Source organism: Mycteria americana, chromosome 2 (assembly GCF_035582795.1).
Source record: "Mycteria americana isolate JAX WOST 10 ecotype Jacksonville Zoo and Gardens chromosome 2, USCA_MyAme_1.0, whole genome shotgun sequence".
Classification (NCBI taxonomy): Eukaryota; Metazoa; Chordata; class Aves; order Ciconiiformes; family Ciconiidae; genus Mycteria; species Mycteria americana.
Genome location: NC_134366.1, coordinates 161086224 through 161110048, shown reverse-complemented (window position 1 = coordinate 161110048; position 23825 = coordinate 161086224). Strand labels below are relative to the sequence as shown.

At 37.7% G+C, this 23825-nt stretch overlaps 1 protein-coding gene across 8 annotated transcripts in view; it reads right to left on the bottom strand.

The window, feature by feature from the left end:
• COL14A1 (collagen type XIV alpha 1 chain) overlaps positions 1 to 23825 on the bottom strand; it is a 253923-nt gene that overhangs the window by 147622 nt on the left and 82476 nt on the right. For all 8 annotated transcript variants that reach the window (XR_012774563.1, XM_075495203.1, XM_075495201.1 and 5 more), the window contains 9 exons: positions 22150 to 22292; positions 21092 to 21201; positions 19259 to 19417; positions 14724 to 14801; positions 14362 to 14448; positions 9405 to 9458; positions 8911 to 9006; positions 7608 to 7661; positions 6347 to 6400 (listed from right to left, as the gene is read on the bottom strand). Coding sequence is in view for 7 of the 8 variants with exons in the window: in XM_075495203.1 (XP_075351318.1) it covers positions 6347 to 6400; positions 7608 to 7661; positions 8911 to 9006; positions 9405 to 9458; positions 14362 to 14448; positions 14724 to 14801; positions 19259 to 19417; positions 21092 to 21201; positions 22150 to 22292 (835 nt within the window). In the remaining variant the exon portion in view is untranslated. The remainder of the gene's footprint in view (positions 1 to 6346; positions 6401 to 7607; positions 7662 to 8910; positions 9007 to 9404; positions 9459 to 14361; positions 14449 to 14723; positions 14802 to 19258; positions 19418 to 21091; positions 21202 to 22149; positions 22293 to 23825) is intronic.

The window sequence follows — 23825 nt, the reverse complement described above, 5'->3', positions numbered from 1 at the left end:
TCCCTAAAAGATAATGCAAACTAGACTTGTTTTTGTAACAGTAAAACCTTCAGGAGACTGATATCTTCATATTTACAAGTATGTTTCACTTTTTAAAGCAAAGATTTAAAATGTGCATTTATTTTTGATCAGTCCTAAACCAGGATGAAAACTGGTTGGACCCTCTTAAGGGCTTAATTTAACTAGGAGGAGGGAAATGTAGAGCTTCTAGGATCTAGTGTGGATTCACACAAACTTCTAAAGAAAAATAATGCTGTATGTCCCCACCTTCTCCCATCCCAGTCAAAGAGTAGAACTAACAGTATGATCAGAATTACATTTTCTTTGAATATATTTCAGAATTTCTTTCTTCTGAGCAGTATTCTTACACTTGGCTGCTCAAGAGTCATCTTCTGTCTGTCTCCTAGGATTCATTTCTCTTGGCACTGTGTCTTTATTGCTTGGCCACAAAGAATCGCCTCCTACTGTATTTGTTAGATGTGAAAATTGCTATTTAAAAATGAAGTCAAAGGGGGGTTTGGTTCAAGAAAGAGCATGGCAATACCTATTGTCTCATGCAGATAAAAGACCAAAGATATTTGTTTGTGCTGCCAACAGGGTTTGAAGATGATGTTACTCAGACCATCCGATGGCCAGAATGGATCTGATATTCATTCTGAACTTGTGAGTAGTGAGCAGAGGAGATTAGTAGGTACCAGGAAATTGGCAGGAAGACTGGGAATGTATTTCTTCTGGCTCTTTCTCCCATTATTCTTGGTCTGTGTAATGTAGAAGAAAATAGAGCACTGTGAGAATTCACAAAGTTGTATTCTGAGCACTGAAGCCTTAAAGATGTTTGGGGTACTCGTGGAGAGGTGATTTTTAAAGTAGGACTAGATACTGGCAAAACCTTAACTGAAGCTACTGAGCCCAGGCTTGAAAGACCTTCACGTACAGCCTTTAAAAAAACCACTGCAGCCTGGGATCCATGACTGCCTCCTCTGCCTCATTCTTTTTCTGATGAAAAATTAGAAAACAAATGTTCCTCCTCTCCATATAAACCACTGTGACCATCAGAGAAATATTACTAAACACTACCTGAGTGTGTTAATCTGAGGTGTAGGTTGCAAAAGATTTTGCACCAACATGAGCTATTTTAAATTAAAGCTAACCCAGAAAAAGAGCAGAAATGTCGGGAGGGTTCTGAAATGTTGCTCAGAACACACAGCCTTTATTTAATCAAAATAGGCTAGTTCTGTCTCAATACACAATAATGCTTGACTCAGCATTTCCTCTCTTCCTTGTGAAACTACCAGTGCCATCTACAAGCTGATAGTCTGAAATTATTTTACTATTAATTCTTCATAATTTAAAACATATATTTCTTGCATATCTTTTGTTAATCGGTCATATTTCTCCTCCAGTATTTGCGCTGTGTTATTAAGATTAACATCTGGAAGATAGTACTCCTTTCCTTGTGTATCTGTGTCCCTTTGACTATGCCTTTACTTGTAAACAAGTCCTTAAAGAAAAAGGTGGGACACAGCTCCTATCAACACACATAACTGCATTGCTGTGGCTTTGTGGAAAAGAATCGGGGGTTCCTAGGGGACAACAGGTCGAACGCGAGTCATTGGCATGTCCCTGCAGCAAAGGCAGCCAACCACATTCTGGCTGTAGGAGCACAGCCAGCAGGTTCAGCTGAAGGTTCAGGAAAGTGCTCCTTCCCCTCTATTGAGTGCCTTTAGGGCTACATCTGGAGTGCTGTGTCCAGTTTTGGTCTCCCCAGTACAAGACAGACTGACATACTGGAGCAGGTCCAGTGGAGGGCTATGAAGATGTTCAGGGGCTGGAGCACAGGACATACGAAGAAAGGTTGAAAGAAGTGGGTTTGCTCTGCTTGGTAACCTGATTGCTGTCTAAACTACCTGACCAGAGGCAAAAGAGATGTAACCAGACTCTTCTCAGAGGTGCACAGCAATAGGACAAGAGGCAACAGACACAACTGGAAACGGGAAATTATGATTAGACGTTAGGAAAAAAAATGTTACAATGAAGGTGATTAAATTAATACTGTTATGAGTTGCTCAGAGAGGTTGTGGAATCTTCATACTTGGAAGTGTTCAAGACTCAACTTAACGTGGACCTGAGCAACCTGATCTGATCAGACCTGTTTTGAGCAGACTGTTGGACTAGATGACCTCTGAAGGTCCCTTCCAACCTTAATTTTATGATTCTATAAATCCCACTAAAACAGTTCATCTAAACTCCCTACTGGAAATGGCTTCTGATCTATGCTATCCCCTAAACAATGTCCTGAAAGAGTTGGCTCAGCCCAACACTGCCAAGAGGAATGACAAGCATCAGACTGCATAAGTCACTAGCCAATGCTCAAAATCATGTTCTGGCAATATCTAATTTACTAGTCTACAGACAAAGGCTTTGCGTCCCACAGTTGGTCTCTTTGCCCTCCTGCTCTCAGAGTGAGCTGAACAGGAGCCATTAAGAGCTGAAGAAATGTTTAAGAGACTGAACCATCCCCTCTGTCAGTTAGAGGTATCTTACTGTAGACCAGTGTCTTCAAGCAGGATAAGGCAGCATTGGTTAATGCTTCTGGACTCCAAACTAGTTGCAGCAGCTCAGCAAGAGAAATCAATCACTTGACAGTTTAACTCTGTGGTCCGACCCCTAGCAGACATATAGGGAAGCACATCCAACAGACCTTCCTCCAGAACTTTTTAACCTGCAAAGGAAGAACCATGCCTCTTTGCCAAGGAGAAGCTTGGCCAGGAGAAGACACCCCTGAGGAAACCACCAGGCAACAGCGAGCAGTAACAACATCATGGGCACAAGAGGTACAAACTTGAGAGTCAGAACAATGGAGATCCCTCCCTACATTATGTCATCAAGCAGAGCATGCTTGCCACTCAGGATGATATATTAGCCTTCTCTTGTTGCAGCTGTGTGGATGTGTCCTCTTGGGTGGCCTGGACTTCACAAGAAAGAACAGGGATTGTAATTGTGACCTGACTTTGGATAGTAGCCATGGAAATATGGGAAAGGGAAGACTTTTCCCCCCTCTACCTACACATCTCAACAAGGGTCAGTCTCAGTCTGCTTCCAAACTGTATACTCTTGGCTGAAAGAGATGAACCAAAAGCACACGAGAGTCTAATTACTGTCTACATACTCACCAGAAGCATGATGTCAGTTTGGATTCTCTCGTATGTGGAATTCAAGCTATATCTTTCAACATGATATGCTTGGGAGAGTTGGTGGAGAAGCACAATCTGTTCTCTTTAGTAAAACCTCTCTATATTGCCAGATACAAATATGGGACAGCAAGAGAGGACACCAAACAACCTCAGCCCCAGCCATAAAATAAAAAGAAACCATTTTCTATTTTATAAAATCTTTTATGACACTCTTTTATAACTGGAAGCTGATGAGAGGGGAGGGGACTGTTCCTTGTGTGGAGTCTGAGATGTAGATTTAAACCAGTTACCAGACTGGTATAAAATATTATCATGCATATTCAGAAAGTTTGCTTTATTATCAGAGAATGCATTTTTTACTCTGATTCAACCTTCACATGGTATTTTTATTACATCCCACTCTTTTTCATAGAGAGGGTATTTCATTATGAAAATGATCTTTGTATGAATTCACACAACTGACAGGGGAGATGACCTATTTCCTAATGAGGTACTAAAACCCAAGAAAAACAAATAAACCAGGGACTAAAAATCAGAAGTTCAGAAATACAAAAAGAGCCTTTACAGACTAATTGTTGAATTAAAACATTAAGAGGAAAAAAAAGACCTTTTCTCAACTGATTTCAAAAATAAAACCAGAAATTATGAACACTAGAAATCAAAACAAAAAGGAAGGAAAAAGAATTGTAAAAGTGAAGTGATTCCAACTACCAGCAACTGAAAAAAAAAATTTCCATTCCAGGACTTCTTGAGTCTAATATCATATTATCCCCAGTTCAGCAAAGCTCTCAGAGATCTCCCAATAAATATCAGTCCCATGCTTACCTCCCATTCAAATCAGTGTGATTTAGCCATCTGTTTAAGTACTTTACAGCACTGGTACCACTACAATTAAAATATTTCAATGAACAATAAATAGTAAAGAGGAAATGATAGCTAAGCTAAGAATAACATACAAAATCTCAGTTCTAGTAGTATAATAGCTGCAAAACAGTTTGGCATCTTGGCTAACAGGAGGAAGCCCAACAAAGTGAACATTATACAAAAAGGCAATTTACTTCGCAGGAATTTTCCAGTTCCCTTTGCTGTTGCCACAGTTATGCCCTTTAGAGTTATGCCTTTCTCAAGCGCTTGGCTTTCAAAGAGACTGCGGTGAAATCATTGGTTTGAATCTTCACCCATTAAAAGCAATTTTATGTTGTCATAACTTCACAGGAATCAAATGAGTTACAACGCCATAAAATTAGTATAACACAATTATTTGTTGCCATAGAAATAATCACTGCGGGACAATATTGCATAAGGGTCACACAGAGACAATAACAGGCTAACAGACCTTATTTGATGAGATCTAGGCTATTTATCCAGCTCCTTTGATTAACACCAGAAGAAAGTGAACACATGAACAAAGCATTATTACCATATCTATAAAAACTAGCAATTTATGTAATTGCCCTACCTTATTATAGACAACACTGGGGTCTTCTACAGAATAAGTGCTGCATAACCTTTCCAGGCTGTATCAAAAGCCCTTGCTGCACTAGTCTTCCTGCCGGCTTTTCTCAGAAATACCATCTCTCTGCAACAACCTGCTGAATTCCACATGTGGGAAAACTAGACCACTTCTGAACTGCTGGCTGACATCAAGACATGGCTGAGGGCCTCCACTGCTAAATATAAAGTTAGCTACAGAATAAAGTAAAAACACAGAGTTCTCTTCTCCCTGAATTGCAGAATGCTCAGTGTCCTTTGTGATCAGGAACACAGAAAGAGGAGGCACATACCACTCATGTACAGCATCTAGCACCAAGTCACCTCAACCTGTCTATGACCAAGATCAGACAGCATGGTAGCAAAAATCCAAATGTCCATCAGGCTCCAGGTCTTTATTAACCTGGAGATGAACAGGTGACACCAAGCTTGGGGAATTTAGGGGGAAATTCCAATACAGTCAAAAAGAAGACATTAAAAACGTGCAAAAATGAGCTTCCATACAGAACAAGGCATCACAGTATTATAAAGTAGGAAAAGGAATACATTTACCTTCATGTTTCACCACAACTTAATCGAAAATTAGAAGGCTATTCATCTGATTAGAAGGTTATTCACCTGATGACAATGTTGTATAAATCTTTATCTTAATAAAATTACTTTCTTTTCTTGATTTTAGAGAAAAAATATCTATGCATTGCCCAAATTCTGTAGTGACTTCAGTGGAATTACTTCCATACTTAAAGATATGCCAAAGCTTAAATTCATAATAGTGAGCTCAAATACACATTTCGCTGTAAGGATTTTTTTTTTATATAACAAGGTCTCAGCTTAATGCCAGAAATCCAGACAAGGTCCAGATTTCTCTAAAGTTCAAGTTACCTTAACATATCCAAAAAAGGATCATGAATATGTAAATCTTGTTCAAGTGAAACTGAAAAGTAATATTTAATAATGAACTTCTGCTGCAGACAGTAACCTAGTGTTACGCTAACAATAACTTTCCAGTGCCTGTCTAATAATGAAACAAAAGTCTCCCCAAAGAGACAGGGAGGAGGACTTAGAGGTTTAACTGCCCACATGAATATGAAGATTTTTTTTACCAATTCCTAGACAGACTGTAAGTATCTTCATTTGTTCTACCAGAAGCAGAATAAGGTTGACTAAATTTTGATATTATTCTTCACCTTTTCCTTATGTCAGAAGTTTCTACACTGTTATTGTTTTACATTCAATATTCAATTGCCTTGTAGTTGTGTCTGTTATTCATTAATTAGCTAGAAAGCAAATTTAGATCATTGCATTGGATTGCATGCTAATTATGTGCCATTTAATCACCATCTAATTTTAAATGTATAAGCAAATGGTCTAATTGGCAGTGCTGGACACTAGTGACATCTACTCCCATCAAATGCATTAAAAACAAACATAGTGCATGGCTCCCCGTTACTCATCTAGTATTTCTCAACCCCGATCTACCAGACGGAAGGATACTCCACCCTATCTCTGTCTTCTCTGCTGATTGGCACAGAGATATGGGTCTTCAGAAATGACAGAATACAAGTGACATAAACTATAATAAATCAACCACACTGGGAAACATATCCATTATGGAATGGAAACTCTTAAAACAAATGCAAAACATTTTCATTTTACCTTACCCTTTGACCTTGAGCTCCATCTCTTCCGGGTGAACCTGATGCTCCTGGGACACCCTAAGCATTATAAAGGGAGGGCAAATGATGAAATCAGGTTAACAATCCAACTAAATCGCTGTCCAGTGAAACTGTATGACATGCTTTTGGATAAATGGAACTAGGGAATTCAATAATGGGTGGGGCCATAGAAGAGATTCAGTAAAGAAGGTATTTCTGTGAAATAAGAGGTGGTTAAACACACATTATTAAAATGCACAGGCTTCATACCCGCTCACTACAATCCTCTGTTAAGAACACTGCCAATTTCGTCAAGTCAGGCTTCCTGTGCCACTAAGCTGAAAAGAGAGCTTGATTTCCTACATCATTCCAGTGTCATGTCAGTGTAACTGCACATCAGTACCTTAACCTAAAAATACAACTGCTATTTTTCTCTCTCATTGCTAAAATGGAGTCTGTTACCATATTGTTTGAAGTCAGTGCAGCAATATCAAAGGGGAAATCCTGCCTCAGCAGGATTACAAGTTATGTCCAGCAGTTCCCTGTTGTTGAGATGAAATGTCACTCTCTGGCTCATGAAGGCTGCAGAGCCGCAGTCTGGCACCATTACTGCAGTGGTCCAGAAGGCTAACAAAACTGATTTATGAGGAAAGGCTGTATGCGTTTACTATCCCTAGCACATATGAACAAGAGAGGGGAACCTGGTAACAACCAACAAATACTGGAGGAATATAATCAGCGGAAGAGGAGCATCTGAAAAGGGAAGAGCAAATGATCCTAGAAAGCAGCAATAAATTGGAATGAAATCTCCAGACTAAATATCAGACACCAAACTGAGTAAAATTCACTGAATACTACATCTCTTTAAGATGCCAATCTTGTGAAAGATGGCATCAAAACAATTAAGTGCCTGATCTGTCCTCCTAGATAACTCCAGGAGGAATTTAAAGGGTTTAAAGTGAAAACAGCAGATGCTAATTATTCACTGTGTAAGCAGCAATCTAAGAGTGGATAGGTTTTGAGTCTATAGAGACCCAATTTCAGTGTTAAACGAGGTCAAGAAAGTAACCGGTTCTTCAGGCCCTGAAAGATTTGGTCACTGCACACCAGCATACTCTAGATTCCTGGTTCTAAACCTCCGTTCAAATTCACCCAAACAACATGCTTCTCAGCAGTTTTGAATATGTGCCCTAAATTCACAGTGATGTCAATTCAACATTCAAACTTAGTGAGTAGGTGACAGGTTAAACAATAACTTTGGGAATACCTGCAGGCCAGGAAAACCAAGGTCTCCCTTCTCTCCCTTTTCACCCGGTGGCCCCTGCAAATTAAGAATCACACATAGGAAACCAAATACATGGTTACTTTCCTATTTTTAATAGTTCCTTTCAGCTTCTTTAGAAAAAAACAACCAAGCAACCAATAAGAAAACAGACTATTTTGCGTGCTGAAAGCAAACCTACAGACTATTTGCAAAATTGTAAATGAAGAATTTACAAATATAGAAAATAAAGAAAATAAAACTCATTTTAAAAGACTTCAGAATTAACCTGACAAAACGACAGCCATTATGTTACAAAAAACATATTTATTCTCTTTTCTCTTCAAAGGAATCTGTTTCTCTTCAGCCCTTAGGAGTATTGCCTATAATGATGAAACCAATGGATTTCTATGGAAACCAGACATGTTTCTACAGTACATATGCATGACAAAGGTACACTTTTCTAGATAATAAACTAATTTTAATTAAATTTTATGCAGAAACACAATTTCTCTGTCAAATAACTATTCTTATAATTAATGTATTCTGTATTCTCTGATGACAGCATCATCAAGAATATACAGTTTTGGTAAATCACTTCATTATAGCGTGGAGCAGTGTCATATAGACAGGGTAAAAAGAAGAAAGTGTATTATACTGCAATAAATTTTGAAAAAAAGTCTAGCAGAAAAAGATATGCATCTGCTACCTTTCAAGGCTTGTGTGTACCCATCTACCAGAGATGTATATAAAACAATATTAGTGCTGCTGGTTCACTATTCTGCCAATGTGTCTTTATGATGAAATTCTGAGACTTATTTCACAACACCATTGCAAACTCCAGGCCTAATAATTTCCTCTGATGATAGACTCTGTAAGTGTAGCGAATACTATTGCTTAATTTTGGCAGTGAATATGGTGTTCCTACTTGGGTATACCTTTCAAGTCAGAACTGATCTGCGATGAGCAATACCACAACCGGAAAAAAATTAACATTTTGGTTTGGGGCCATGTTACAACCCTCACTGCAATTTTTTTCACTTCTCTCCAGGCTTGGAGGCTAATACCTGGGTCATATTCAACCTGCAATCAAATCCCTTCAGCTAACTAAAAATTCAGATCCAAAGAAAAACAGAAACATTGGCATTGAACCCACATCCACTATAGGTTAAACCCAAATCTGTGATTTCACTTCAAATATTGAAATTCAGATTCTGATCAGGACACCAAAAGGTATTTCAGTCTAGTCTAAGATATGTGCTGTTCAAAATATCACAGGAAAGAACCCTATTGATTTTATAAGTCTCACTGGAAGCCCTTGAATAGAAAGTCCACTGGGTCCTTGTGGTCCTGGAGGTCCTTGCGGTCCAGGAACACCAATTTCACCTCGAGGTCCATCTGGTCCCTAAAATAGCACAGGACATAAGTTAAACTGTTATCATATGGACAAAGGCAGCTTCTGTTTGCAGAATTAAATACCAATAGACTCAAAAACATCTGAAATATGAGTTAACTTTTGATTGAGTTAGGGTTCAATTTAGAATGCCTGGTTCCTTTATAAATACAAAAAAAATGAAGATTTATGCTGTGAAAGCAGCGTTCTGAATTTTATATCTTTTATCAAGGAACAAACAGGACAAGCAATTGTTATGAAAAGAGACACACCAAACACCAATGGCTTTTCACTATGCTTTTTCCTCAGTGACATTAGAGACAATCTGGAATTCATTTTGAGGTTTACATGCAGCAGAGATAAACTAAGAACCTGTGCATCTGTCAACTGTAAAGTGCTGTACAAAGTACCTTTGGACCTGGATCGCCACGATGACCTTTGGCACCTCTGACACCTGGACCACCCTGTGAAGCACAAGCACAGGACTTGCTGAAAACCAAAACTCTCAAATAAACAAAACCAAAATCCAGAGAAGCCCAAAGTTTTTTCTTATTCCTGAATCAGTGTTCAGGAATCAGTGAATATCCCGTCCATAAGCTTCCACTGGTCTAAATAAACTGAGGACATAGTTAAGTGTGGCCATACACAAGAACAGATTTAAACACAGATGTGACTGCTTTCTAGCGCCAAGAATGCACACCACATAAGCATCAAAAGAACACTGAAAGCTACAATAGGGATGGAAATGTATACATGTGGTCATGGGTTCTCTTCCAGTTGCTGAAACCTCCTGCACAGCTGTGTGTTCTCACCAAAATCACTACATTGTTAAAGGCTGAGTTTCCAAGAAGGCCAACAGCATCCTGGCTTGTATCAGAAATAGTGTGGCCAGCAGAACTAGGGAAGTGATTGTCCCCCTGTACTCGGCACTGGTGAGGCCGCACCTCGAATACTGTGTTCAGTTTTGGGCCCCTCACTACAAGAGAGACATTGAGGTGCTGGAGCGTGTCCAGAGAAGGGCAACGAAGCTGGTGAAGGGTCTGGAGCACAAGTCCTGTGAGGAGCAGCTGAGGGAACTGGGGTTGTTTAGCCTGGAGAAAAGGAGGCTGAAGGGAGACCTTATGGCTCTCTACACCTACCTGAAAGGAGGTTGTAGAGAGGTGGGGGTCGGTCTCTTCTCCCAGGTAACAAGTGATACGACAAGAGGAAATGGCCTCAAGTTGCGTCAGGGGAGGTTTAGACTGGATATTGGGAAAAATGTCTTCACCGAAAGGGTTGTCAAGCATTGGAACAGGCTGCCCAGGGAAGTGGTGGAGTCACCATCCCTGGAGGTATTTAAAAGATGTGTAGATGTGGTGCTTAGAGACATGGTTTAGTGGCAGACTTGGCAGTGTTAGGTTAATGGTTGGACTCGATGATGTTAAAGGTCTTTTCCAACCTAAATGATTCTATGATTCTATGGTTCTTTGATTCCCATGAGTCAGGAATATTTTTCAGCAAGGACAACTCCAGGATCTGCTAGACTTACCATGGTTTAATTTAGAGCTACTCTTAGGTAAAATACTCTTTTGCCCATTTTTCTCTTTTTTGCTTTCTTCAGTAGTGCCTACATCTGTTAATCATTTATTAACCAACTGTTGCCATTTTTATTAGTATCGTCTGAGACACTGGAATTGCATATATCTATGGATGGCTGCCATGAACATGTTTTGCATACATATGCTGCATGTGGTTTGTCCTCTAGGACAGCATAAATAATTTTTTTTTCTCCACTTTTTTTCAGATCAATTTCCCTCTTCCCCCACCTGAGTATACTGCTTAATCTCTTGGGATATGAGCTTTACAGGGACTCTGCCCTTCTTTGTACTCAAAAAGGACCTTGTACAACTAGGCACCATAACTGAACAGCATTCTTCAGAGGCTACAATAAGTACTTATAAAAATAACAGCAGTTACATTAAAGACATAAAAATAGAAAATATGCTTACCAGATTAAATGCATACCTAGTATCTATGAGACTTTATGAGTGCCAATAAGAGAAACATTTGGAAGTACCAGAGTACTCTTGTTCTTCAATGAAGGTATCACGATATAGTCTTCATATGTGTGATCACAGAGCAGTTTTCTACTCCTTGTCCCCCTTCTCACTTCCATCCCACAGCTCTATGGCCACAACCCATCCCATCATGTTTAGCTCCGACCCTAATATCTCATCCCATGCTCTCCACAGAACTGTGTTCCAGTTGCCAGTTCCCAAATTTCAGGTCCTCACATTTCTGCATTCCAGCCCAGTAGCTCCCTCTGCCCTTTCTCCTACGTCTCTCTCAGATTAAAAATTCCTATGCAAATACTCAGCAAAATAACTGCAACTTTTTAACATAAACCAAATCACACAGTTTTCTCCCATTTTGTTCTCAGAAATAGATTACATTTTTACTGAGTAAGAATATATAATTAAAAATAACCTGATGCTGAGCCATTAAATCATATGCTTTAAGATTCACACTGAATTTGGTACACTTATCCATGTTTTGAACCCAGTAACCTTTGCTTGGTTTGCACAAGTTCCCAGAAAAGCATTGATTTAAGATGAAAACATCACAAGAGCCTCCCTCTCTTTTTTCATAAACTTGTTTTGGTGGTTATTCCCCAGCACTACTAAGCTTGTGTGACTAAGTTCAGATTTTTCATTTCTTTGGCTTCTACTTCTAGCCAAGAGTTCTTGTTATGCCTTTTTTTCTTATTTTAAATAACTTCTTAATAGCCACTCCTTTTCCCCAGAAACAGTTCTTAATCAACTGTTATCAAGTCACCTCCTTATTTCTTTTTAATATTTAAAACCTATGAAGCCCTGAAAGCTTTTCTTTGCAATTAAACTTCTCCAGTCCTCCAATATTTTTTGTCTCCTTCTTCACCTTCTCCAGTTCTGCAGCACTCCTTTCAAATGCAGGCATCAGGTTTGTGTGATATCTTACTCTTACTTTGCATGGGGAACTTCAGAGAGCATGATCAAATTCTGGCAATGGTGAAGCCATAAAAACAGTATCCCATAATGAAAACTGCCAGATAATCTTAACTCTAAATGATACTTTGTCTTACCCAAAATGACCCACTTCCTAAAAGAGCTTAAAAAATATTTCCAGAGTTACTATTCCAAACAAATGGAAGCCTTTTATTTGGAGTCTTTTTAGTCTAATGTCTAAAACTGGCTACATGGTAGAATCCTGATCCCTTAAACAGAAAAATCCTTGGCTTAGAGAAAAGTCACATGACATTTTAACGACTTGGAGCAGTATTGACCAGACATAGCGCATGTGACTTTCTGACTTTTGGTTGGCGCAGAGATGAACGCTGACTTTATTCTTTAGCTCTGCTTTTTCCTAGGCCTCTTACTTTTTTCCAGAGCTATGCCATGTAACTGTCTGGCAAAAAAGTATCACTAACAAGAGGCTGAGTTCCAGAATCACATACTCGCCTGCCTAGGCAGTGATTTTTCTGCTTGATTTTAAGCCTCCTCTTGCATGGCACTATGCTACTCAAAACACTGTTAATCCTAAATGTAATAAATAGAAGTACATTATTTTACTGCTGGGTTAAGCTTTAGCAATTCCTGATCTGTATATGTTTTGAACTATAGCAACCACATCCTTCCAGTCAAATAATTTTTAAACATTTTTCATTTCACTGTGAAATGTGGTCAAACGACTCCGTTTCAGTTGCATTTTTGGTGAATTACCCCATTGTCTTTTTCACAGAACACAAATTGGACACCTATATACAGAAATTAAAACCTTAATCCATACTTGATTTATAACCTACATTCAAATAGGAGAACAGAATAATTTTTCCTTGTTCAAGATACACCTCTTCAGTGAATTTTCTCCTGAGTTCCATTTCAAGTTTTTGTACCAGAGCTTGAAGAACAGTTCTTGCAGAAAGACTAAGGTCTGAGTTGTTAGTAGGATAAATGTCTGCTAGGATCTACTATGTGAATGTCTTATGTGCAAGTTAATTTTGTTGTTGAACATGTATCTCATGTGATTTGTATACTTTAACCTTTTCAGAAACTTATTTCCTTCACATTCTGCACTGGCTGTTTCTCTTCAAAACATGCTCTTGGAGCATCCAGGACACAGTATGAGCAGAGAAACATGCAGTTCAAACTTGTTCACAAGAGGTTCTCATCTCAAGCTAACTTAGCAAGCAGTCCTAAGATGCCAATCAGAGTTTATCAAGCTAGTTGTAAAAAAAAAAAAAAAAAAAAACAACAAAACCAAAAAACACACGTGACCATTCTACAAACATCCCAGTTAGGATTCTCATTAAACCAAACCAATAATAGACCATTGCAAACAGAGCCTACAACTTTTCTAAACTGCTAAAAATCAGCCTTGGGATGTGAGATTGAGTTATATAACTTTAGTGACCTGAATCTCCACTGTCTGGTCTGATCCATTGTCTGAGTTCTTCCACAAGCCAACAAAGAGAAAGGAGATTTATTCCACCTTTCTAAGATACTATGCTGAGATGGAAGGAAAGTTAAATAATTGTCTTCTAGAAGAGACTATCTAGCTGCACTGGTTACGCAAGGAACTTAGATGTACACTTACTTAACGTTTACACAGTAAACACTTAGACAAGTGCTATCAAAGTAACACCACAAAGTACAGGTAGAAGTTGTGACAGTGTGTATTTCATCGTTCACTGGCAAGCTAGAAAAAGTTTAAATTCAGCTTTCACCAAAGCCAGTTCATTTCATCCTCTCTTCCCTTCACTGCTTTTGGGTACCTCTCTACCTCTAGGAGCTCTCAGGAGAACTAGCACTTTCAGTTCTGCTTTCCAATAAATATTCTACTTAGGTAGTGCTTTTAAGACAGAAAAGTCTTCTTTCATCATTTATCATGTAAGTGGCATTGTCATACCCCATATCTTTAATTCGTAAGAATCCTGTACACTGAGCAGGATTTAGTTTCAGAAAACTAAACTCCAAGCTACATTTAATACATATGTGCTAGAGTAGACAGATAGCAGGTGATTAAAAATTTGAAAATAAATGGCACTAACTATGACATATCTACTAATGCTACAGACAGGTAACAGGATTCAGGGTGTAAAGATTACCCTAACTGCTTCAGGTCTCTATTAAACCATTAAAAATTTGACTGACTTATTGGGTGAGAAGGTTTTTTACAGCATATTACTTGGCATCTTTGCTATAAATTCAATATAATTTTATGTCTTTGCCAACACTTAAAAGACTAATTTAACCTTATTAGTTATACAATGTCAGTATATTCACGTCTTGGAATAAAGGTGGCCAGTGGACTATTTGGTACCATTGACTACAAACCTGAATAAAACCTTACCGGTGGTCCAGGAGGTCCAAGGGGACCCTTATTAGCTTCTGAACAGGAACAAGCATGAGGAAGGGCAGGGCAGTTTTCCTCATCTCTCTAAGGAAAGATCAAGATAGGAAGAGAATTATGCCCAAAACTTCAATTCAGAAGTTAAGAATTTTATGAATCTAAGACATAGTACTATGCGGATGCCTCAAAAGCACATACTTGATTTAGAAACATACATCACATTGACTTTCAATAGGACAAGTAATCCAAGCAGACTTGAGCTTTTTTGAAAATTCTTAAGCATCCGTTTTCATTAAAACATTTGTCTCAATAAAGCAGAAAGTAAAAGGTAAATTCTACAGCTATTGAAAGAGGTTTCTTACCAAGCCAGGAAGCTCACAGCATTTGTCCCGATTGGCCCATGAGGTAGCACAAACAATGTCAAACATCTGTAACTGCAGCTGTTTCAAAACAAGGGTGATGTACAAAATGACTGTTAGTTGTAAGATCAGTGCAAAATGGAGCCATCAGCAAGAAAAGCTACCTTGATTCAAGCATTCAGATTAGAGGAAAACCTATCAACTGAGAGCAGCTAGCCACAAATACTCTAACTTAAATGGTAAAAGGCTTGTGTTCTAACCAACTTGTCCAAACTATCAGACAGTACGTGGATTAAGAAAGCTATTAAAGGTTAAATGCTGCAGGCATTTGTTGAATTATCCCCACCTCCTCGATTAAATTCCTGATTTTGCCCAATGGTGCCTCCCGATACTTTTTTCTAGCAAAGGAAGCATCAAGAGGCAGGCAACAGAGAGCTCAGCTTCTCAAAACTGAGTAATTTCTCTTTACCCACTGGTATGGTGCTCAGATTTTATCTGGGGCAAGGTCTCCTGTAGCCTATTACTTACACTGGAGCTGAGCCACAAATAATATTTATCATCTTCTCCAGTTTTATTTTACTTTAGAATATGCCCTCTCTTATCCATATTATCCCCAGGCAACAAAAGTTTAAGGATGGCGAAAAGCTTCCTCAACACATGACAACATTGGGCAGAAAAGAAAATTCCTACCACGGGCCCAGGAACATGGTTTGGACAAGAATTTAATGTACAAGAACACACACATTTGGTAAAAATAATGGCTGCTAGGTACTCAGAAACAGGATACTAAATAGGACTCAGTGGTAAAACCAATTGTCTCCTTGACAGCCTTGAACTGAACAAAGGGGTCTAGAGAGATGAAACTTTCTTCTGTTACTATTTCTATTCTTTTTCCATGCCTCATTTATGTGCATAGTGAATAGAGAGGGGAACGGAACAGAACATCCCATTAAATTAACCCCACATGTTAAAAAATGTGAGGAACTGCTAGAGATAGAACTCTCTTTGGGTTTGCTCCCATTATTATTTTCAGTGGCGTTATTTTAACACTAGAACAGAGGAGTGAATTTAAAGACTTTCTTAAAACTGCATTGTTTCTAAAGCTGTTAAAATGAACTACATATGTGCACCTTCAGTTTTGTCTCATTTTTTTCTTATACCAGTCAACTATTATATTTTAAACAAAAGAATACTTTCATATACATAGAAATTCTTCTTATCGGCCAGTGGACTAGCTGGTTTGTAGATATGCTGTACTACAGATGCAGAAACACGTGAGCTGGCTCTATGCTAAACACCTTAGACAGCTGAAGTGCAGCACGAAGGCAGCTTTTGGACCCTTGGTTTGGCTCCACAAAGGTCTATCTTGAGTCCCACAAGTCTGTGTCCCTGGCTATGTCAAATGCAAGCTGGCTCCATGTGGAGCCACTTAGATGCCTCTTCACTACACATCCCAAAGCTACTAATTCCAGGAGGAGTCATTAGCTTGAGCACATGACCATGCATGAACATACTGCTCTGGGACTCAGAATGACCCTGGGCATTTGCATGATACTATACTTAAGCAAATAAGACATCTCAGAAAAGGAGTGCAGAAACACCTGAGATGGTTGTGCAGAAAGCAGCTTAGGTTCAGAAGTAAGTAGTATTGCCATTTCTTCCATAACACAGTCCATCCCAAGCTATTCTGTTATCCTGAATGACAGAAGGTTGACAGTATTGGCTAAATTTATGCAGTCTTATATAGGCATGTATATGCATTCATTTTCTCTGGATTAGACAATCTAGAGATCCATAGTGATAAAGCATGTTGGTATAAAATAAAGAGCAAATAGGCATTCCCTGAATTGCTGCATTCACCATCCAAATGTTGAATGACTCAGTATTCTTATTTTAAAATATTATGTGGGTTGCTCTGACTCAAGCTAAATAACTAAACAAAGCTTTCTTTGCTACCATTAAACATTTATTCATAATTCTCTGTATTCACAGTGATTTTGCTTTCTAAATATTCAGCCCTGCAAGCAGAACCAGCAAGACTGAAAAGTCTGTCCATCCTCATCTGATCAGGCTGCAGTTCTGCAAAGATTTCTCAAGACCAGACCACATCATACATTACTTTTTTTAACGGTACATATACATGGAGGTAAACAAGTTAAATTTAAAAGAAAAGGAAACATCAATAAAGAGAAGGTTTGTGATTTGTAAATAAACAATGTTTTAAAGCTGGAATTTTCATTAAATCCCACTGAAGGAATAAAGAACATTACTTGCTGCATGTCATGGTCAGGTTTCATTGCTCTAGCCAGCTGGAGTATCTAATCCAGAGACACCTCACTATTAAGGGATGTTAAAAGGGCTAGGCACCTTTAGCCTAACCCCTTTTTTGTCCTATCTATCTCTATTTCTGCCTGTTCATTGAACTGTTGCACACCATATGCATCGATGGGGAAAAAAATCTGATACAATTATATTCCCTCAAAATTGAAATGTTTTGCAAAATGCAGGTGATTGCACTGGATTCATTTATAAAAAAACCCCACACACTGAAAACATTTTGACAATGTTAACCTGTTTCATGTGAATACAGTCAGAACAAAACATTCACAATTTTATTCCAAAATAACTGCCTGCCTGTTTTTATTTTATGTAATAAGCATCTCTAAAAGTAAGATTAAAGCATTTCATGAAAATATAGCTGATGAAAAAAGAATTTTTCAGAACTAGCAACAAACCCCAATTTTCATATCAATGCAAAACAATTTTCAAAATGTTTTACAAAAAGGAATTTTTGTTGTATGCATGCCTTCATGAACCTCTTAAAACTGTGAAGATACTGGAATGGAATAAATCCCAGTATTCTATTTCCAACAGTAGCACAAGTGATATCTAATGAAGTACAAGGGTGTAAGCCATAATTCTACTTTACAGTCTACTAGCTTCCAATGACTTTCAGATCAGGGATTTCCTGCTCCAGATTTGTTAACAACCAGTATTTCCCTTTCATTCATTTTTCCAGGCTTTCCTACAATCTATATAAATATTTAGCATCCACAAAATTCTACAGCAAGGAGCTGCACTGATCTACTACCTGTTGTGAGAAGAACCTCTATCCTGCCTCCTACTAGTTTCCTTTGATGTCCTCTAATTTTTGGAGTAGTGGACACCAACTCATTCATGCCTTAAATGTGACTATTCACACAAGTTCTACTCCATAGGAGTAAAATGTGCAGAATGGAGACTTCGAAGAATGGTATTTGGGTGCTTTCTTGACCTGCTTGTAATTTGGTATATGTGGTAATACTTGAAGGCAGCTAAACAGTACTGAGTAAAGAATTTTCATCTTCAGCTACACATTTGTAGTCTTACATCAGTTTTACAGTTCATTTGAACAAAACCAAATTTTTCAGTGAGTGGGCAGTCTGACTTATCTTTTACAGATTCCTGGGTTCTAACAAAAGACACCATTTCTTTCTACTTATTTACAAAGCCTTCTCTAATTCCAAGATTTCCTAAGTTTGCCTTTTTCTGTTTCTATTGGAATGTGACTACAAAAGTTTCTCTGTGTAATTGTCTTTACAGACTTGATATAATTATTATCCCTAAGTTTGAGGCCTAAAGGCTCTTTTTTTGTACACAGAGATATATTCTGAGGGCTTATTTTTTACTAAACAAGAGTATTTCCACATAGTAGCAAGTAAATACATTTTTGAAACCTCATTCCTATTCAAATCAAGCCTTGAGTTCAAGGTTCATATTCTCTGCTAACCTCATTCTAGGGTAAAGAAAGTTCAAAAAAAATTAGCAAACAGTACTGCACAGCAAAGATGCCTTCCCAAGATCATGGCCAGACTGTCATTTTTTCTTCAACAACTAAATCAGATCTACCTGATAAACCTGAACAAACCTTAATGACATCTGAAGCAAAATGGAAAGACTGCCATGGGTTGCCGTGCAAACAGAATGATCAATTACTGCTTCTAGGAGAATAATTTCAGCGGAAAGAAAGAGTACTTAATCTTGGGGAGGATCTTTCACATTTAAAATATTTTATATTATAAAACAACTAGATATACCAAGACAGGGGTTTTGGGGGGCCGTCTGTGTCAAACCAGTTCAATTATTTAATGAACAGTGAGCTTGGGGGCAAACAAAGAGTAACAGGGAGTAAGAGACATGGTTAATAATTATCACTCAAAAAAAGATTCCAAGCAAAGGAGTTATACATTGTATTACTCTGTGTAATGAAGTTTGGAACACAAGTCATATCTGAATGTATTGACTGTGTTCACATACGTGTTTGAGAATAACATTTGAACAATGATGATCTAGTGATTTCATTTATTAAAATAAACAAAAATAGATTTTTCCCAAGTTGAGAACTATTGCAGGCTTTTGCAGAATTTCTGAAATGCTGCAACTTTACTGTTTCAAATATGAGTTCACTCTGCTTCAACTTAAAACTAACTGCAAAGATCCCAAACACTTGTTTTTAGGATATTTTAAATGGTTTAAAGAATTTTTCTTGTTCTACTCACTGGCGCAGAGTTGTCTCTTGGTCCTCTGGATCTGACCATTCTCCCCAGCACTTCTATGCCATCAGAACTAATATTCCCTGCTGCATTAATGGTCTTCTCGCTCACTTGCTTGCAGTCAATAATTATTTTGGCCGTAGTCTTGCTGATAACAACATGCAACTAAGCAAAAGAAAAGATGCTTTAACATACAAAGGAGCACATAGGATATATTAATTTCCTGGGAAAAGGGGGTATTTTTTGAAATGAGCTCCTAACTCCATGTTTGCTAACAAAACTCAGAGAATAATCCATAGCAAATAATCTAGATGACCTCTAGAGGTCCTTTCCAAGCTGTATTACTCTATGATTCTAATCTGTTTAATGAATTTAGCTTATTTTTCTGCTTATGGAACATGTGCATACAAATTGGCATCTTACATAATTTATTCAGTAAGAAAATAATTTATCCCTGACAAAAGATCTACACAGTGTTCATATACCACCCAGATCCCAAAGAACCCTTGATTTATGAGGTCAGTAATAATTCCTGAGCCTTGTATGATCCTGCTATATAGCACTGGATTTCACCAATACATACTTTATAGCCACTTGCAAAAGCCAAAACTAAGCAGTAAAATTTAGCCTGTAAATTACACATTAAGCACACAGCAAAACCTTTCATACTGAAGTTTTTACTTGAAAAAAATCAAATCACATCAAATGCAGTACAGAAAAGCAGAGCACAATAATAAAGTTACTTCCTTCTGCTGTCCATCACTGATGCAGCAAAGACATTCGCAGTAGAGAGGACAATCCTAGCCACGATTGTCCTGTCACAAGCAAACTCTCAGTTAAGCAAAGAAAATAGCAATCGGGAGGCAGGGGGAGCCAGCAGGGACAGGACCTGATGAAGAGCTGGTAGAAATGCATTATCTGCTCTATACCAGTAGACTACGTGGAGATCTGAGCCCAAGGTGAGAGAATGCCAGGAAGGAGTCCTGTAACTGCTTTGCTCTGGGCTCAGCTGAGCATATAACTGAAAAGCTGCTATGAATTTGGTCTCCTGCACCTTTCAAACACATGTATAGCAAGGATAATCATTCAAAATGCAGAAAAATGCTTAAGAGGAGTATTTGCTAAAGCTTCATATATTCCTCCAAAGCACAACTTAAACCAGTCAGAATTAGACCCCAGCTCTGACCTGCCTTCCCTTTCTCGCTCCATTGATTAAAAAGGAAGTACAGAAAAGTTAAGCTCTGTAAATACTATCCCCTCAATCCACAGTCTCCTTTTTTTGTTTAGGAAAGATACAAACATCAGGAATAAAAGTGAACAACAAAAGCACCTTCCATAAAGAACAAGTGCTACAATCCCAGCACTACTTCATCTGCTTTCGGAAAGAATGTTACGAGTTCTCTAACAGCCAAGAAAAGTTCGACATGGCATAGCCCTTAAAATATGTTTAAAAATAACAACTCTGGTCAAAAGAAGGATAATTTTTTTTTGCTGGACTTTTTCTTTTCATTTTGAGTGACATTTCCAATCCAAATCTTAAGAGGAAAAGCCAATGTATTTCTAAATTACTTTTCAAGGCAAGTATTTTTAATCAACTCTAAAATACAGGCACAAAGCATGAGATGAAAATCAATCACATCAGCTTCATCATAAAAACTATGATTTGTTTAATGTTAATTCAATATTGCAAAGAGACTTAAGACAGTTTGGTAGATGATTCTGAATATGCAAAATACATTTATTTTGGCAGTGGTTGACCACATGAAAGAAGATTTCAAAACCTGAAAAACTCCCAAGCCTTTATTCAGAGTGCTTCTCTTTCCTATTACCATTACTAACCTTATGAAAACTCCCATAAAATATCTTCCTTATTTCAGGACCTTCAAAAGTCACAGTTTGAAAATCTCCTTTGTAGTCATAGTTAAAGAAAGTCAGAGTTTTACCACCATCTGTGTGAGAATAAAAATAAGGGGTCTGTATTAGAGGAAGAAAAGGCCTGATACATTATTTGAAAGGCTCAATTTTGTGTTTAACAAAGACGACCAAAGGTGTCAGATGAAATGTTAGTAAAACACATTCATAAGTGATATACTGACCCAGAAGTAACAAGTTATCTCAGAGAAATGCTCTTTCTTGGTTTGACAGGAAGGATGTGCCAATAGTTGGGAGTCTACCTCACCCATGTCTACCTGATCCTACTCTCCCACTAGTTCTCTGTGGGACTGGGACAAGAAAAGGAGGCACGGATCCTCAAGCTAGCTAAATGCCTAATTCCCACCTATTTCAAGGTGGTGGATCTAAAAAATTCTAGGAAAGATAGAAAGATAAGTACTAATATATGTCTTTTAAAATTGGCAGCTATGAAGAACAGCTATCATAGTATCTACATCTTTTCAACAGTACATATGGAAACCTTCTAAATTATAATCCCTGTTTTACAGTTGTGAAAGTCAAATCAAGTAGAAATTAAGAGTCATCAAGAGTTCATGTCTCCATCTCTAAGTCTGCTATCCACCAGACTGCATTGCCTCTACATATACCGTACTGTCAGCACCACTGGCATCTATCAAGATAGATTCTATTAGAACCAGATTCAGAGCAGTGGAAATTTTAAAAGCAAATGAGTACCTCCCTTACATCAATTTACATCTAGTACAGCTCTTTGGATTTCAGTATCATTCCTCCCAGTTTAGAGCAGTGTACTCAATATTTGCTCTAACTCCAAATTAAACTCAGTTAAATTAAATCTAAAAAACATCCATTAGAGATTATCACCTTCCAGATTCAAGCAGTTGTTCTGGCAGCATATTAAAACATTGGCAATAATAAATCTAAACACAGAACAAATAATTCATACAGTTAAAGAAAAAGTCACTGATAAAACACAAAATACATACTATCTAAAATAACTCCAACCAGCGGTTCATATCCTTCATTTAAAATCTCCCAAAGAGCAAATGGCTCCTGAGGTGTGTCAGGGAGTATGCGAAAGAGAAATGTAATGGTGTAATCAGAAGGGAGACCTTCAGGATGCAAATACCTGTAAGAGAAATAATGTCTTTTAAACTGAAACAAACATTAAATCTGGTGATTTACTCACCAGATGTTCACTTAACACGCTTTCTATTACTCTGTATATTTCTTTGGAAGTCAAGACTGAGAAGCAATATGAATAAGCGTTTGCAAAATCTACTCAACTTGATAACTATCAAAAGAATAGGAAGAAAGGAGAAGTTATCTTTTCCCTTGAAATTGACAAAATTGCCCTTTTTTTTTTTTTTTTAATTTGAAGATCAAATCAGAGGTCAGTTTGAAGTAAAGCTGAAATTAATTATATTAAAAACTTTTAAAAAACAGTAGCGACTTGCAAGACCTTTGCTACTGTCTGGTTTAACAGACAATGAAAATAGAAGTTGCTTGGAAGAACAATCTCAATAGATGTGTCCTTTGTCATTAAACCATTACTAATGGATTAAAATTAGGAATGACAGAGACTGTTACAGGAAGCTTTATAAATTATAGGGAATGTAGTTTATACATTTCAAAGCCAATATATAAGAAAGTGAAGTGAAAACAGATCACACGTACAAAAATACAATCTGTTCTCCTGGAAGTTTTGCAGGAAAGAGGGGAATTTAATGATATAAAAGAAGTATGTTATTTTATGCCATTTCCTAAAATTTGTTATTTAGTATTTCCAATTTAATTTAACCTTTCATTATCAAATCCCAAAGTGGGACATTTGGACAAGCATCTGAAAAAACTGACTGTATTTTGAAAATGTTAATTAGCCTGATTCCTTAAAATCATAGTAAAGGGATCTGAAAGAAGTCTGAAGACGTTATTTAATCAATTTTTTTTTCCCAAATATGATCCCCTCTTTCTAAAGTGTTTCTGGCACATATAAGATGTAGAGATATGAATCATGCTGGAAAAGGAGTTAAATGTGATACATAATCCATATATTCTGCACAATGTCTGTAGATGATCAAACATGATGTTACACTGCACATTTCCCATAGAGAAAAGAGAGCGGGAACTCAACACGTATAAGAAAAAAAGCCTTACAGTATGCCCATTGTACAAAGAATGAAAGAAAATTCAATAAGCAGGGTGGGGCAAACACAAGGTTTGGGGATATGGAGCTCAAAAAGGAGAATAACATTAATGGCATTCAGTGCACAGATGAGATGACAAAAACAAGTGGTATTATTCAGACATACCTGTAGATCATCAAGAGAAAGGTATTCTCTGAACCATGAAAGGGAGTGAAAGCCTAATGAAGCAGTAAGATTGGGCTGGGGTGGCAGCTAAAGAAGAGCATATAAATGCAGCAGATCCGATTAGGAAGAAGCAGAAAGGGAAAAAGAAGTGAGAAATGCTAACCCCTGGAAATTTCAGGAGGAAACTAAACACGGAGAATGTAAAACAGCTCCAAGAAGTATAGCTCCAACTGGGACACGACAGGATAATCACACAAAAAGACTAAGATGACATATAATATAAACCTTAAGAGTAATTTCCCACTGTTTTTCTTTCTTATTTATCTCAGCTAAAGAATACTTTTTGTTAC